Source organism: Caloenas nicobarica, chromosome Z (genome assembly GCF_036013445.1).
Source record: "Caloenas nicobarica isolate bCalNic1 chromosome Z, bCalNic1.hap1, whole genome shotgun sequence".
NCBI classification, from domain to species: Eukaryota; Metazoa; Chordata; class Aves; order Columbiformes; family Columbidae; genus Caloenas; species Caloenas nicobarica.
The window spans coordinates 26,396,569-26,413,305 of NC_088284.1; the positions used below are offsets into that span (position 1 = coordinate 26,396,569).

At 40.4% G+C, this 16,737-nt stretch overlaps 1 protein-coding gene across 1 annotated transcript in view; it reads right to left on the minus strand.

The window, feature by feature from the left end:
• Nucleotides 1–1,952: 1,952 nt before the first annotated feature.
• Nucleotides 1,953–16,737, minus strand: part of ANKRD55 (ankyrin repeat domain 55) — a 47,945-nt gene continuing 33,160 nt past the window's right edge. The window contains exons 9-11 of the mRNA XM_065656575.1: nt 15,127–15,791; nt 9,469–9,570; nt 1,953–2,221 (exon numbers count right to left, since the gene is read on the minus strand). Of these exons, the coding sequence (XP_065512647.1) occupies nt 1,953–2,221; nt 9,469–9,570; nt 15,127–15,791 (1,036 nt within the window). The remainder of the gene's footprint in view (nt 2,222–9,468; nt 9,571–15,126; nt 15,792–16,737) is intronic.

The following is a 16,737-nucleotide window of genomic DNA, read 5'->3' on the forward strand; positions in this document are numbered from 1 at the left end:
ATAAACTTTATTCTTGTAATGTCTACACTGCCACTTAGGGTGAACATAGAGGTTATTTGCTGCCAGCCAGAGCTGCATGAATTAGTTTTTTCTTTTCCTTTGTGCACTACGTGCCAAAAACATCTGCTCTGTACCGTTTGATGCTGGCTTAGTGTCTGCACTGAAGATCTGAATGTTCCTAGGAGCTCACTTATGAACCACCTGCTTCTTGTGTGAGGCCACAGGAAGGGTACAAAAGGGCTGGAGTCAGATAGAGAGTTCGGGGGTTGCAGCTGGTGGAGGTCCTGGGCACAGAAGTTTAGAGGCTCTGGAGAGCAGTGACCCCGTGGAGCAAATATCACTGCGCTGCACTCTAGGAGGGACTCTGGACTTTTCAGTGAGGCTGGACTGAGCAGGACTGGTCCAGTGCAAAGACAGAATATGCCAGAATTGATTTTTCCTTTAACAGAGTATGCTTCTGTCATGCACTATTTTTTCCGTTTAGCCTCAAGGACTAAGTTGCCTGCCAGGCCCAGGTACACGAGCTTTTAACTCTCACGGATTTCAGCAAGAAGCTAGAGGTTTACATCACTTGTTGAGTTTGAGCTTTATACCCTGACACTTGGATCATATGTTTAAAAATAAAATATCCTTTTATTTGGGTGCAAAAGTCCCCTCTTCCCTGTGTTGCATCACAGCAGCTGTTGTGCTCTGCTTTTTTCTTTCTGGGACCGTCTGTGACAGCCACCAGCCATCCTTCTATTTACAGTCATTACCGCAAGGAAATTGGAAACTGCAGCTACTGGGACATGATTATCTTCTCTTTCATGTCAGCTTTGTCTTTTACTGTGACAAAGCAAAAGAAATATTTGTACAGCTAATAAAACATTTATCTAGAGACAAACAGAAGTGCCATGTCCTGGCTGAATGAGCTGCTGATGTAGAGCTAATGTAGGAGAGATTTACTAGCAGTGGTGATACAGGAGGGGTGACAAAAGAGGACTCTCCCCCCTCCACTGCCCACAGCCACCACCACAGCCCATCTGTAAGAAGCGGGGAAGCCTCCAGAGTAACAGCATCAAGATTTAGATAAGAATCCTGTCTGCCTCTAGGAAAGGACAGTCTTGTGAAATACTTAGTCAAAGGCTATAGCACTTGCAAGGCTCTTGACTGAACAGCAGTCTGGTTAGATTTCTTTCTTCAGTTCCGTGATCAAAGTGACGAAATAATGCCTAATAACTCAGGACCATACAATATGAAAATTTTATGAAAATAACAATACACAGTTAGATTTTTTTCACTGAGGAATATGAAGAATTAAATGAAAGAAATATAATCTGTCAGTGCAGTGAACAGGTTTGAACAGCGTGTGCTATAGCCCTGTAGGTCCCACAAGGATTAATCTTTCATCATACCTTTTTAGCTTGTCGAGTTCACAAAAGCCACAACATAGAAAATATGTGAAAAACAAGGAGCCAAACCCCCCATTTGCTAAAACTGTCTTTAATTTTGAGCTTATTGTTTTAATCTTAAAAAGATATTTTTGATGGCACACAACCTCAGAATTGGCACCTTCGCACTTACAAACTACAGAGAATCCCTGTCAATTTGTTTCCCTAATTTCGACTTTTAAATCACACAGAAAATCTTACTCTTTGTTCCTGTTTTCTATGAAAAGCTTAACCAGCACATTGCTGCGACAAGATTGCACGTTAGGAGGATTCCATTCACAAAATAGATTTACAGCACATTAAATATTGATTTAGTAATTTCATCATAAATTAAAACTATAACGAAAATGACTATATAATACATAATGCAGCTTTTGTGATGTGCTACTCTTTCTTGTTTTTGTTAATTTACACTCCAGTTCACAAGAGCATCATTAGTACAAATTAATGAGATTTTATTGTACAATTATCTTGTAACAAGCTCTTAGATATATTTCAACTGATTGAGGCCAATGAAATGAGTTAATTTTCAGCATCTGGTTTGATGAGAGATTTATCATGCTCTTCTGCGGGGTTAGATTTCTTCTGGCTTGGGATAGCAGGTAGAACACGGCTTGGTTTCAGAGGGTCTCCTGATAGACCAGGCAAGAAAGAATATAGCAAATGACTCTGAGAATGTCCCCTTTTCTGTGATCTGGAGGTTGGGGCTGGTGGGAGGATAACTGCACCATTCCTTAGGGAATTTAAAGGCAGGGACTTAAACTTCTTAGCACCCTGAGATGGTAGCTGAACTAGAAGAAAAAGAGAAAAAGAGTGCACAGGAAGTGAAAAGCATGACATTTTTACAAATTAGTTTGCTACTTTCTTTGAACTGTTGTTTATTTGTCTTATGTTTTGTGTATTCAAACCCGTATTTGAAAAATGTGACCAAAATATGAGTAAAAAATTGCAAAAGCCTGGCATAGCTAATCTTCAAGTGGAGAAAACAACTCAAGTGTTAAGTGATTTACTTTGTGTTTGGTAACCTATAAGACTTGTTAAGTTCAGAGGTTTACTTTTGATAAGCAGAGATTCCATACTACTATCTAAACTGAAGGAGACTCGTCTATTTGGAGAGATTTCCACAAGACATTTTTTCATCAAAAAACACGGGCTGAATGAAATAGGAATGTTCCATGGGAGATATATTACTTTTAACAAAACCTTTGTGGGATGATGCTTTATTACCCAGGGTAAACTGATCAAAATCTTAGGAAGATGAAATGGAAGAAAGTGAGATGCTGTGTCTGGGCTGCTCTAGGCATGGTCGTTGAGGTCATTCATTAGGGCCACACATGCTCTGCAAGTCACAGGCCACAGAAGCAGCTCAGTACTCTGTAGCACAATAAGAACCACACTGAAACACGATAGCCACAGCTCATGTATTTCAGCAGTTTTGTAAGAAACTGTGGATTTAGTTCATCCTTAATCTCCACCTTACACTCAGCAGGGTAACAGTGTTTGTGCTTTAGAGTTAATGTAATTCTGTATCTTCTCTAAGTTGAAATCCTCAAGCTCCATCATTCAAGCAACTCACTAAATCATTTCCTACTTTTTTTTAAAGTAGAATTCAAAACCTTAATTGTAGACCTGTTTTTTTCTGCCTTGGAATTTATTGTGAATTGCATTAGCTTCTTTTCACTTAGTTCTCCATTTTATTCATAAGCTCTTTCTATATGAACAGCTTGGGTTTTTTCAGTTTAACCATCCAAAGAGTTCCCTACTGGAGTTAACGCCATCTCTGTTTTGGCTACAGAATCCTCCTTGCCATTTTTCACATCACTTTTCCTTGGTTGCATTCTCATTCCATTTGTAATTTCCCTACATCTGCATCTGCTGTGATGAATAAATCAGAGGCTATTAACGTTTTCCTCTGAGATGTTGCTGTTTGAGCTTCATCTTACTAGTCACGACAGCCTCCAGGAGGCTATTTGGCTTCCCTGTTTCATTGGCTTCAGACTTTGAAACTAACCACAAATGATTCCTAGGGGTCAGGTATTAAAAACCATTCTCTGAGCCAACCAGTTTTCCTCAGCTTGGTGTCATGACTGTGTCCTAGTTCTTTACATGCAGGAAAAATCCTGCCATAAAGCATTCTGCTCGAAAGGTGACCATCTCAGCCTCTCATTATTCCACTTCCTGGTCAACTCTAATGAAAACCTGAGTGTTAATGTCTGCATTTTTACTGGTAGCACTTTTCTTCCCTTTTCATAATTTCTTACAGAAATTTTGCTGGTGTAGGTTGAGAGAGATTCTACAGAAATGAGGAATGGAGAAGAGTATTCTTTCTTAACCCTATGAAAATCTTGTGTAATTCCAGAGAAATATCTGAAATTAATCTAGATTTGCACCATTTTAATAGAGGGTGACTGATGAACTGAATAACTACTGCAGTCAAAACACCTGTGATAAACTGGACCTTACAAGTAAATGATGATCTTAAAAAAAATCCCCAAACCAAACTAAACATTCAGCACATTTGAGGAACTCATAGGTAGAATAGCGTATGAAATATCCTGAGGCCTGTAAAATAAAGAGACCAAAAAAAGAGAGGACTTAAGTAATTTCAGGACAGTTAACCTAAGCTAAAAAAATTCTAATTACCTAAAATCCTGCCTACAGTTGGTGTTTCTCAAAAGTGAATCTTTAGACCTGTGAAATCTGTGTTCTCACTTCTCATCAAGCAGCATCAAAAAGAATAACTGGGACACTGACTCAGTGGATGCAGGAGAAGTGAGAAAATTATGTGTTTTAGTAAGGAAGGATTATTAATTTTGTCACAAATTTTCATATAAAATGAGCTAGATCTGTTATCATACCATGGACACACATCTGATGAAAAAAGGCACTCAAGGTGTAATTTCCTGGAGAACAATTTACAATGCAAAATGACCTTGGTAAATTGGAGAAACAGTGAGAAGTTCAGATAACAATACTCAGCAAAGGCAAATGCAAACAACTGCACTTAGGGAAAACAAAGAAATGCTAAACCACCAAAAGTCCAAATGTAAGACGGCTAGGGGAGTTACAGTGCTGCAACTAACTGGGGACACAGGCTGTTCCCAAATCAGAAATATATTGAAGAAGTTCAAGCAGAAATCCTGTGGCTTCCGTGCCTTGGCAAAGCAGAAGCACTCCAGTCTTGTCATGCAAGCCCTTCTGTGTCTGTACATTTATGCAGTATATAATTAATGTCATCAATTTGCCCTGTTGAAAACAAATATTACCTCTCTAGTGTCTGCAATGGGTACTGGTAGAGCTGTGCACCTATGCATTTTTTTAATATATGCATTGTGCAAAAGAGGGTGAAATTCTCCTTGCCATATTCCTCTGTACCATATGCCATACGCTCATTCCGTCATTCATTATCTATTTGTCAGGAGCAGTAATACTTTAAGACTTACCAGGTATCTATTCAGGGCAAAGTAGAATCTTCATAAAGAGGATGTAGAAAATTGGTAGATTTTTTTTCTTTTCATGCTAAATTCAGTACAATTCAAGTTGTGATAGCCTGAGCAGGCAGTGTTTACTAAAGCTGCTTGGCCTTTGGCAATATTGTGTAACTCACAGGTCATATTCAAGGTTCATTCATGTTCAGGAAATTGCTTAGTTCTCCTTTCCATGAAAAAAACAATCAACCAACCAACTTTGCTTTAGTTACTACTGAATTTGTGTGAATCAGGCAGGACTAAATACAATAAATGAGCACATTTGTTTTCTGGCACGTGATGGAATGCTCATTGCAACGTACATTGAAATTTTGGTGTTTAAAACCACAAGCATATTGAGAGGCTCAACTGTTTCCCTCTTTGGAGCACGGGCATATGTTCATGCATTCAAAGTTTACACCTTTAGAAAATATCTCCAGAACACTTTACATACATACTAGATAAGCACTTAATGATGGGTTTAAGTAGGGCAAAAGCAGTGTAGCTTAACGTGACCCTCAGGACCAAGTAACGATCACAAGCCTGTGCTCATTCAAAGAAGTGAAAAACAACATCCAAATATGAATGCTTTCCACCTAGTCCTACATACTGTTCTTGGTTTAGAATGTTCGATAAGGATTTCCGGACTGGTACATGGATGGCTTCAAAATAATACATATCATCAAAATAATACATATAATGACTCATATTAGTATATCTATTGAAACGCATAAGCCTGGACCTAGCATTCGGGTCTGTGAAAGAGAGAACCCTTAAGGCTGGTTGCCGTACATCCAGGAGGTATTTACTGCAAAAGCCTTAGGAGCTGTTTTGATTCAGGGGGTGGGAGACAGCTACCAAAGATTTAGTGATACTGTAAGAGCTACTAATTCAGGGAGCCTTTCCACTCAGGACTGACTCTTGAGTGGCTGCTCTTACAAGCTGCAGAGACCAAAATGAGGCTCTCAGGGAGGCACTGCCCAAGGAGTATGTACTACCCAGCAGAAGGGGTGGCTCTTAGACTCCCTTTTGCAAGCAGTGGATGATGCTGGCCCTCTGCACAGAGGAGGGTGCTTTGTGAAATCCTTTGCTGTTAACTTGGGAAAGAAGAAACTTCATGATGAATAATAGCAAAAATGACCACTGATCCCCCGAAGACATTGTTAAATGACCTGCAGAAGTATATCTCTTTTTTTTTTTGTTCAACATATAGTAACCTTACTATGGCTTCAGATCTTCTAAGCCACATGAAGAAGTGAGAACAGCAGAGAGATCTGTATAAGTCCCATATTTATTTGGAAAATTATTCTGGCATTGTGTAAGTGATGTGTGATAGTTGTAAGCTTGTTTCCAGGGGTCCTTGGGAGATTTGCATGATGAGATAGAAAGAGTGTCCTGGGAGTGGAGCAGCAGCATGCAAAATAACAGATGCCAGGCTGTGCTGAGGCTACTCAAGAAGACATGTGAAGGATCTGTTTGGCCCTGGGAACATCTGGACAGTGGGAGTTTATAAACTGCAGTTTAAAGTCACACAAGTACTCTTTTCCTAGGCTACCGTTTCATTCCTCTATCCTCTTTCTAACTTGTATTTTTAAATGTTTCTGCCTAGACATAAAAGCATCTCTTCCTTCTTCTTTTTCTTTGGCCTTCCTTTTTTCAGGAGATGTTTCTTCTTTCTGTTAATCTTTGAGTAGTTGCAGTTCTCTTTCTAATTTATGCCTTTTTTATTGTTCTAGCTCCCTGGTTGCCTCCCCCACCCCCCGGCTTTGTTTTATGTTTTTAATACACATCTTATGTAACGAAAATATTAGACGAACACAAACGTTTACACCCAAGCTTCATTGCTGGAGCCATTTGCCTGGTTAAAGGCTCATTTGTCTGGATAAAGGCTGTGTCCAGAACAGTAATATTTTTAGAGATAGACGGAGGGTGATTGAAACCTTCTGTCTGAAACAGTTACTTGGAAAGCTCCAGGATCAAATGTGTCATTTGTGTTAACAGAGAAGAAATGTAATCTATTCTGCCAATAAGTTTGCTTTTCCGTTATTGGCTTGAACTGATGTTCAAGCAGTAATGGCCCTGGATAAATGTGCTGCATTACTTAATTAAACCATGATTATTAACTGTGATAATTGCATCTTATTTGTAAAACACAGCTTTTGGCATGAGACTAGAACTAAAATCCTGGCTGTTTGAATGACTTCCTGCAAGAACACAGGTGATTATGAAATATTTTTTTTTTTTTAAGGATTTTGCCTACAACTATATTTTAACTAGAAGACACAGAGTACATTAGTAGAAAGCTTAAAAATGGAAGACTTGGAGGTTGGGGTTTGCAAGCAGATAGATTATTTTCCCTCCTCTGAACAGACAGAGAATACCACCTCAGTATTCCACATATCTCTACTTTTCTGCTTCCTCCCTTATTTACAGCAGCAGTGCAGGATTCTTTATTTCCCCTAGGCAATCTGATGTTCCCTATAAAGCGATCTCTGCTGTTTTGTTTTTAGTAATACTGCTATAGCTGCTGAATTGCTTCTGAAACTCAGATTATAAGAGACAATGAATCTTAAATTCAGCTCTGAAATGTGAATACTTCAGGACTTGGCTGATCTACAGGATGACAAATAATAAACTGCAGATCCTCATCCAAAATACATTGGGGGATTTGCACTTAGTGGAGCACAAGCACAAGTGGGCAGGACACTACTGGGAGTAGGGCTGGTGTTTCTATGTGAAGAACACTCCAGTTGCTGGCTGGGTCCAGCCTGGGACACTCACAAAGTCTTGATGCTCTGCTGGGGCTGTGGGAGCGGGATGAGGCTTTCCCTGCTCTCCGGGAGCTGGCTTTTTACTGCCTGGGGAACGAGGAGCTGCCTGACAGAGCAGAGGAAAAAAAAGGCTGCTGCTCTCTCTGTCCCCTTTATTTCAGCTCTTGTGCTATGGAAGCTACCCAAACCAATTGCTATGAGAGAAATGAATTATTCCCATCCTCATGTAGAAGCTAGTCTGTCCATTGTCCTTAAAACAGAGAAAAAGATAGAACATCTTTTCACCTACGTAACATTCAGAAAATGACAAAGTTTTTGGAAACCTGATGATCTTGTTCTAAATGTCTCCCCTCTAATTTTTTCTAGCAAAAGGACACAAACACCAGTGTTGTGATATTTTTCATGCTGTCTGCAGAAGAGTTATTCCTTAGCCTGGCTTTCATCTCACATATTCGATCTTTCTCTGCCATGCAGTCATTTAGGGTGTTGTCATCTCTCTCTTTACATCTTGTAAGTCACCATGTTACATCGTGTCCTGCCCCCTATGAAAATCCACCAGAGTCACACAGGCATATGCAATCAAGAGTGAAACCGAGTATTAAAAATCCCATGTCTGTGAGAATTTCAGCCACTTGTGCTCCAGAAAACAAATGTAAAACAAAACTCTCCTCTATATTGATGTACATTTCTTCGACTAGGCCAAATCTATGAAACTCCTTGGAGAAAAGGGTTGTGCTCAGGAGCACAATGTCCAAGTGGAAGCGGGCCCATCACTAGTGGGATACCCCAGGAGTTGGTACTGGGGCTAATACTGTTTAATGTCTTCGTTAGTGACGTGGACAGTGGGGCAGAATGAACCTTTTGCAAGTTTGCAAATGACATGAAACTGGGAGGAGCGGCTGATACAGCAGATGGGTATGCTGCCATTCAGAGAGACCCTGACAGGCTGGAAAAACAGACAAGCAAGACTCTTAAAAAGGGAATTGTAAAGTGCTGAACCTGGAGAGAAATAATCCCCTCCATCAATGCATGCTGAGGATCAAACAGCTGGAAAGGAGCTTGTCAGAAGAGGACCTGGGGGCCCTGATAGACACCAAGCTGAACATGAGCCAGCAATGTGCCCTTGTGGCAAGGATAGCCAACAGCATGCGGGCTGCATTAGGAAAAGCAATGCTAGCAGATTGTGGGAGGTGATACTTCCCCTCTACTCAACACTGGTGAGACACATCTGGAGTGCTGTGTCCAGTTCTGCGGCCTCACATACAAGAGAGAACCGGGCATGCTGGAGTAAGTTCAACAAAGGGCGAGGGAGATGACCAAGGGATTGCAGTGTCCAGTATCAAAGAGAAGGCTGAAAGAACTAGGACTGTTCAGCCTTGGGAACAGAAGGCAGCTCAGGGGGTTGTGTCAATATGTATAAACACCTTTTTGCAGGGCAGTAGTCGAGTGGCAACCAGACTCTTCTCAGTGGCGTCCTATGAAGGGAAAAGAGTTAATGGGCACAAATAAGTAAGAAGAAACTTACTTATTTGTCAAACACCAGAACAGGTTGCCCAGAGAAGTTGTGTAGTTCCCATCCTTAGAGGTATTCAAAACCTAACCGCATGTGATCCTAAGGAACCTGCTCTAGATCACCACTCTATGGGCAGAGGGGCTGGACTAGACAACCTCCAAAGGTGCCTTCCAACCTCAGCCATTCTACAATACTGTGAAAAAGGAACACGAAAACTCTCAAGCTCTCAGATGCCAGCGATGAAGGCACACAGTATGATACTGTAACCGAGACTTGCGTTTACTTACTTTTGTGAGCACAGTGGTTGGGTGTGGGAGCTAGGCTGCTCCGTACAGGAGTGAGATTTTTTATTTTGGGTTGGTCTACAGGCATTGGTTGAAAATTTCTACCTGTGAAAGAAAAAGATAACCTGTTACTATGTGAAAATAATTGTAAATACTATGGTGCACTATAGATTTCTGGCTTCTAGAAAAAAAGAAAACTTACTTAGTAATTCTCAGAAATACATAACAACAAGAAACCAGTAACTGAAAAAAGCTGTTCCTTTGTTCTCTTTCCATTCATTAATAAGAGTGACTGATTTAATGTAATCTTCCTATGTACCCTTATCAGTGACAGTATAGCAATTGGTCTTAAAACAGGCACAGTCCAGTATCTGGGTCCATGTGAGAATATTGAGACACTAAATTTGTAGAAATGTTCGACTAGATGGATTTGATTTCAGAATTGAAGCTTTGGTTTGCCAACTTTTTTAATAGGGTCTCAGCCTTTCTAAGTACTAGAACAGAAATGGAGTTCAACTGCTGGCTGGAAAATGAGACTGCTGGAAGTATATCAGTAGTAAAGATGAGCTTTGAGAGAGTTTTGCTGCAGATGAAATCATGACAGAACTGATATAAACTAAAGTTGCTTCTTATTAAACTATGTTTATGGCAATTTCATTTTTACCAAGAAGAACAGATACTGGAAACCAAAAGGTTAGTTGGCTAACTGTGGCATTTCACTGGGTAAGATTAAAGTTAACTTTGGTCTAGTACTATTAAAAAAAGACTATGTTAGATGATGTCATGCATTTTGCTACATAAATGACACATCAAATATTATTTAAAAAAATAGAAACTCAAGCACCTAATCAGCATTTTCCCCAGATCTTTTTCCTGAGTCGATCTTATTCTGTGATATTTGAGTCCCTCAAATATTTCTTTTTTGTTATCCTCAGATCTGAGATAAGCCTTTTAAGGAGTCTGGAGTTGTCTTGTCAAACAGCTGCTCATCCAGCACGACATTGCAACATAGCTCATTGCAGAGCAAGTATGTGCTGTGTCGGCATGCAGAGATGAGGGGAGACACAGGCTGGATGCAGTAGGACGTCTTAAGCAATAGGAAGAAATGGAACGGCATAAATTGCCTTTGTGGCTTTGTGGTTGGTACTCAAAGACACCTATATAGTGCTGGGCTGTGCAAGATAAACCTGTAGGAAAATAGTTGTAGAACAGTTTCCTAGAGGCGAACTGCAGTAGCTGTCAAGATTGCTGTAACTATGTTAGTGACTAAATGGAGCTAAAGTGGTGTTCATCAGACAAATACCCATGTTATAGTGCAGGCTTCACCTCTGCACGGAACATGATTCTGGCCCCAAAACCACAGCAGTTGATAGGCATTGGATCAATCTACTGGATCCTGTGGTTAAAGTTGATGCATATTAGGCTAAAACATGAGGAATCTCTTGTGCATGAGCTGTGTCTAATGGAAACAGACTTTGTTTTCCTTTTGGTATGTTTTACTCTTTATTTAGTCTTTAACACTTTTTCTAGGGTGATCAAAAAGTGAGTGTAAAAGTTGGTAAATTTCTTTTATACACATCACATCCACTGTGCACAAAATAATAAATATATAGATTCAAAACCAGCAGAGAATCAAGCCTGCTGCTCCCATTAGTTCAGTTTGAGTTATATTGGTTTCAGTGATGCTTATGCTGAGAACTAGTGGCTTATTATGTATGTACCATTATGGTTTGATGATGGGAGGTTGTTTTTTCTGTTGAGATATTTTATTTCATAAATGTGAATATCTAGCAGCAAAACAACTGTACAAAGCATAATCATGTTTGCAAGGCTGATACGAACGCTTGAAAAATAATCCTTGTCTAAAAGTTGTTCTGGCTTCAAATGGAAGTATTCTTCTGCTCTTTCTTTCCACCTGCTACACATAACATCAGAGAAAAAAGTTTTTCTTTATTGAAGACATCAACTTTGTCATCCCCAAGAGCATATTTACGATGGCCTTTATTTTCGAATGAAATGGAAAGGATGAAATTTCATTATTCTGAAATGCAGGACTGCTCTGCATTCCATTTACTGACATTTTCTACAGGTTCTTCTTTCATTTTCCTTTGCATTTAGGCAGGTAAATCACAATGTGGTGCATTTGGTGGAAAAGCTGTAAATGTTATTATGAATAACCCACTGTAAATCAGTCCTTCAGTTTGAGAAAGGAACAGGACACTGATTAGGTTTGCTCTACTCTTTCCTGGCCAGTAAGTGCTTCCTGTTGGACTATACCATACTGCTTATGCCAACATAAGCTTGCTGATAGCCTATTTTTTACATTACCCGTTCAAGCAAACAGAAAGTACTGGGCTGCTGTAATAAAACATGTCATAAAGTGTCACCTTAAACTTGGAAGATTAGTAATCTAAAAGATAAGTGGGTGATAGAAGGGGCCTCCAGCTGGTTAGAGGGTGTGAAGAGCTGCCATACATTTGAGACAGGCTTCCTTTTATCCTATCACTTGAAATTTCTCTACTTACACCTTTTTGCCTGTGGAAAGTAGATAACAATAAATTTTGCAAAAGAGATTATTACAAAGCTCATAAATACAAAATGCTTCAGATTGTAGATGCCAGCTCAGCACTGTGTCTGGCAAACACTCCTGCAATATTGACAGCAAGCCGTTTTTGGCACAGTCTGTCTTTGCTCTCCCCAGTGGAGGGCAAGGCAAAGTAGCTATTCTGAGAGAAACCAGTGGCATGACAGTAAGGTAAGTCTCATTGTTACCCACAGCAACTGCTCCCCTTTGTTTAAGTGCTAAGACTCAGCTAGTACATTGACTCATCTTTCATTTTCACGAGCACAGAAAACAGGAAAAATACCTCAAAAAATCCCCGTCTATGTGCCAGCTGCCATCATAGCACGAAGCACAAAAATTAGCTCCGACTTTGAAGTCCCGGTCATGCAAGACAACCAATACTGCGTTTCAGGTGAGAAAACAATTTTCAAAATGAGTTTCCCCACATTATTGATACCCATAACCCTGCCCTTGATATTCAACGATTAGGAGATTATATGTAGCCCCCACAGTCATGACTTGAGAAATGGAGCCTTAACACTTCAGTGTCCTTGAAAGACCGGATGTTGGTTTTTTTCCCTCAGCTGGGCCTCCTCCAGGAAAAATAAAAAAAACCCCAAAAAACCAACCCAAAAAAACAATGAGGAAGTATCTTTCCTCAGAGAGAGCTGCCTGCATGGTGCTGCTGGCTCGGCAGGAGCCACGCTGACTTTGCTTCTGACCCCTGTGAGTCCTACAGGCACAGTGCACTGCAGACCTGGAAGCCCTGGAGCTCGTACGGTAAATGCAGCTCTAATTCACAGCAAGTCAGGTGGCTTTAATTACAGGGGAAGGCAGATTTAAGCCACACACATAGGCGTGAAGAGGGATAAGCAGATCTTTTTATCGTGAAGAAATGCTGGACAGTATCTGGGTTGTGCAATATTTGCCTGTCAGACACTCTCTGGATCCTTACAAGCTTTTAATTTGCATGCTCCAGTGGAAGTCCTTTTTGCGAGCTACAGGAATCTTTTCATTGTTGGAAAGTTTTGTTAAAGGGGGCTGGTGCAGAAAGAACTGGGCTTAAACAAATTCAGGCTCTTTTTTTTTTTCCTTTTTTTTTTTTCTTTCTTTCTTTTCTATAAGGCAGATAATAAAATGTCAAAGATAAAATGACTTACCCTTCCTTTGGACATACAAAGACAGCTCTCATTGGAACAATTAGAAGATTTACCATAACTGATACAATTTTGCCCTCATTCATGCATGTAGATTGCTGGTCCTGTATTGAGTCCCTGTGCAGATCATGGAGCACTGAGTGGATGCACAGGGTCTGTCCTGATGCATTTGCATGGCTGCAGATTTTTGTCATAGGATATTAATAGAAAATCACCTGTCCAGAGCAAACAACGATCTAACCATATAGTATTCTACAGTCTTAAGAAAAATCTACAATTGCATTTTAAATTACATGGTAGTTACGTCCACATCAAATGTATTCATAGTCTAGCTAATTCCGTCAAGAAATCCTTCCCCATATTTGTCCTCAGGTTTGATTTATCCAGTTTGAGTTCATTCCTCCTCCTGCTGTCAACACGAATGATCTTAAATATCTCAGCCTCACTGTAACTGGTGATATTTAGGTTGTAAAGAAGTCCTGCAGGTTTTCTTGTTTTCCACATGTGACAAAGTGTCATGTTGGAGCAATCTTTGCTAGCCATGTGGAGTTTGGGGTTTCTATGGCTCAGTGAATAGCTGAAGAGCGCACAGTAAAAAAGTAGTGACACCTATAGACCAGGTCCATCAAGCTTTCAGGAATGTGACCTAATGTTCAGGAAATGAAACTTTTTGAGTAGCACCTTTTTACGCTGAAAAACTGTTTCCAGCCTTTAGTTTGCACAAAGCAGAATGACCTATCATTCTGAAATTGTTGTCCCTACTCTCGTTATTAGAGATGTGAACAGATATTTGCTATTTTACAGATCCCTTTGCTTAGGAGTCAGTACAATTTGCACTGCCGTGCAAGCTCAGATAGTGACCTGACTGACCTAAGAGAGGGTTCTTCTCTGGCAGAGTTTCTGTTCATTCCTCTTTCCATTGGAGGAGAATGGCTCATGCCTGTTGGGGTGTGTGTTGATCAACTTATCATGTAATGTTTACTCCTTGTAATGATGTACTGGTAAGTCTGGAGACTGCTTTTGCTTGTTTAATTTTCAGTTGGATATTACAGTGGTTGGAAGGCATGCTAGATGTGTTTAATTTTGGCATGGGACTAATCCCAAAGGAGATGAAATTGGAGATGCTGATATGTTGAAGTAAACTCCAGCATGCAGGCCAGCCAGTCAGATTCATTTAAACATGGATGTGACCCAAACAAAGTACGAGATCCCAAATCCTGCCAAATCCTGGTTTCGAGTTTACTTCAGAATACTGGTGCTCTACTTCATTACTGTTGCATTACAGTTTCCAAACCACAACATAAAAGCATTTACTCTGTCGCTGTAAATTTAGCAACCTGAATTCAGCTTTGGAGAAACCGCGAGAACAGCATACTCAACCAAAGAGTGGGCATTCAGTCAGAGGACTGGGAAGGGGTGACATTACAGTCTGGAGTCAGAATACGTATATAAGCGGAAAGCGGCATGGTGTAGAGCCATCAACATGGCATGTGTGGACTTACCTGTTTGGATGCAGGCGCAGCTCTCAGCAGTTAGACATTTGAGTGCAGTACTGGTCTCTTGCACGTTTAGTTCCAGGACTAAATGTAGACACAAGGCAGCAGGCATGGCAGTGGGTGTTAACGTGCAATTCACAAAGCACATACATAAATCTGGAGACACTTGCCTTTCACACGTACCTTACATGCTTCCTAACTACCTGCATTTTTGCTTACTCATCGGATCTACTTAAATGTCTTATTTCTCACACCTAAGCTCCTTACTTTAGCTGTTAGCTTATGTCCTGTCAATCTGTGATCGCACTACGTACAGGGAGAAGAAACTGAAGAAGATATTAGGGAAACAGAAATGTCATGGGTCAGACTTACCCATTTTTTCTGACTCAGATTACCACAGCAGTAGAGATTATAGGATATGGGAGGTAGAGAAGAAAGAAATTACCTGATGGAGAACTGGAAAGTGAAGGAAGGTGGGGAGGGCACAAAAGCACATGGTGAGATCTATCAGAGTTTAAACCATTTATCAGTTTGTCTGAAGGAGTCCTGGTACAAACTTTATAGGAGAGTAGTTGGTTAGAGTCTCTGTTCCAGGGATCATCCAACAAAGCCTGGCAGCTGCTTCTGTGGTCCAGCAAGTTGTGTTCACTCCTACTCTTCTGAGACTTGTGTGCAAAATGGTGGGTGCCTGTGCCGGAGGAGAAGCTTGACGTTATGCTCTGGGAAGCAGTTAAGAAAGAATTGCCCACAGTGATCGGAGGGAGGCTCTGGGTTCTGACAGGCAGAAGTCCCTGACACTCTGGTTGCTTCTTTTCTGATATGTGGTACTTCGTGTCTGTGCTCCTTCTTTTAAAGTCAGCGGTGGTCAAACACTTCTCTGGAATGTCTTTGCAGTTTGTGTCCATAATGCAATCAAAAGTAGTAATGATGTCATCTACTTCTGAGGTCTCTTCTCTAGGATGTCGGTCTCTGTTTCTCTCCTTCTGGCTGGTTTTCTGATCATCTTTCTTCTTTTTGCAAGAGAAGATGTGGTTCAGCATACCAAATCGTCCTTCTTTCTTTTGGAGCCTGTCGTTCTGAGAGGGAAACTGATGAACTGGCTCAGACCTACTGGAAGTACAAATCAAAATGTGATGTCATTATTGCCGAACAATGAAAAAAATTCTGCCTGTGTTAGCCTGTGAAATGGGCTATATATTGTTCAGATACATTTGCAGGGGTTGTTCAAGGAAGCAGAAAATTAGGACTCCGAATTTGTAATTAACAAAGACTGAAAATGATACTGTGTTACTTTGCCCTTTCTTGTGGAGTTCATTGCCTTACACTCATCTTACAGTAGGCTCAGTGCAGCTATCAGGAAAAAAAAGAAACAAACTTTTCTGGCTTCAGTATCCACCAGCTGCAGAATCATGATTCTTAATGGTAAGGCAAAATCCAATAATAACAAGAAGAACATCCCAGGATCTTTAAAACCAAGTGGTCTTTGTATTATGTCATATTTGGAAAGTGGTATTTCCAACAGTACAGTCATTGCTAATGCTCTAACAAAGGCACTAGTTCACCATTCCTTTCCCTTTTTCTTTCTCTTTGTTCCCCTTCCCCTTCTCCTTCTCCTTGTCTTGCCCGTACTAAAGAGGCCTGGCACAGTTTCAAAAAACCTATCAAGACAATTACCTACAGTGGTGATGCTGTAATGTTTTCAGATGAGATTTTGACTAATCAACATTTCAGACCTACTCTGACAGGCAATGCACAAGAGGATGAGGAGGAGGTGGCGAGGTAATGTTACCCATGTCTCACAACCTGTAGCACAGGAAATAATACTGCTGACTGGGAAGGAGGGGGAAGCACAAAGAAATGTGATGATAAATGGCTTTGTAAGTGTATGCTCATTTACCAAAGTTGAAACTGAAATGACAGCTGCTGAAACATGAGAAATACAAAGAGGGAGGAAGACCATAAACAATGGCAAAAGAATTATACTTTTTAACAGAAAAGAATCTCAGAATAAGAAGAGACAGTCAAGGTAAAGAACCAAAGAAAGCTAGAAAACACT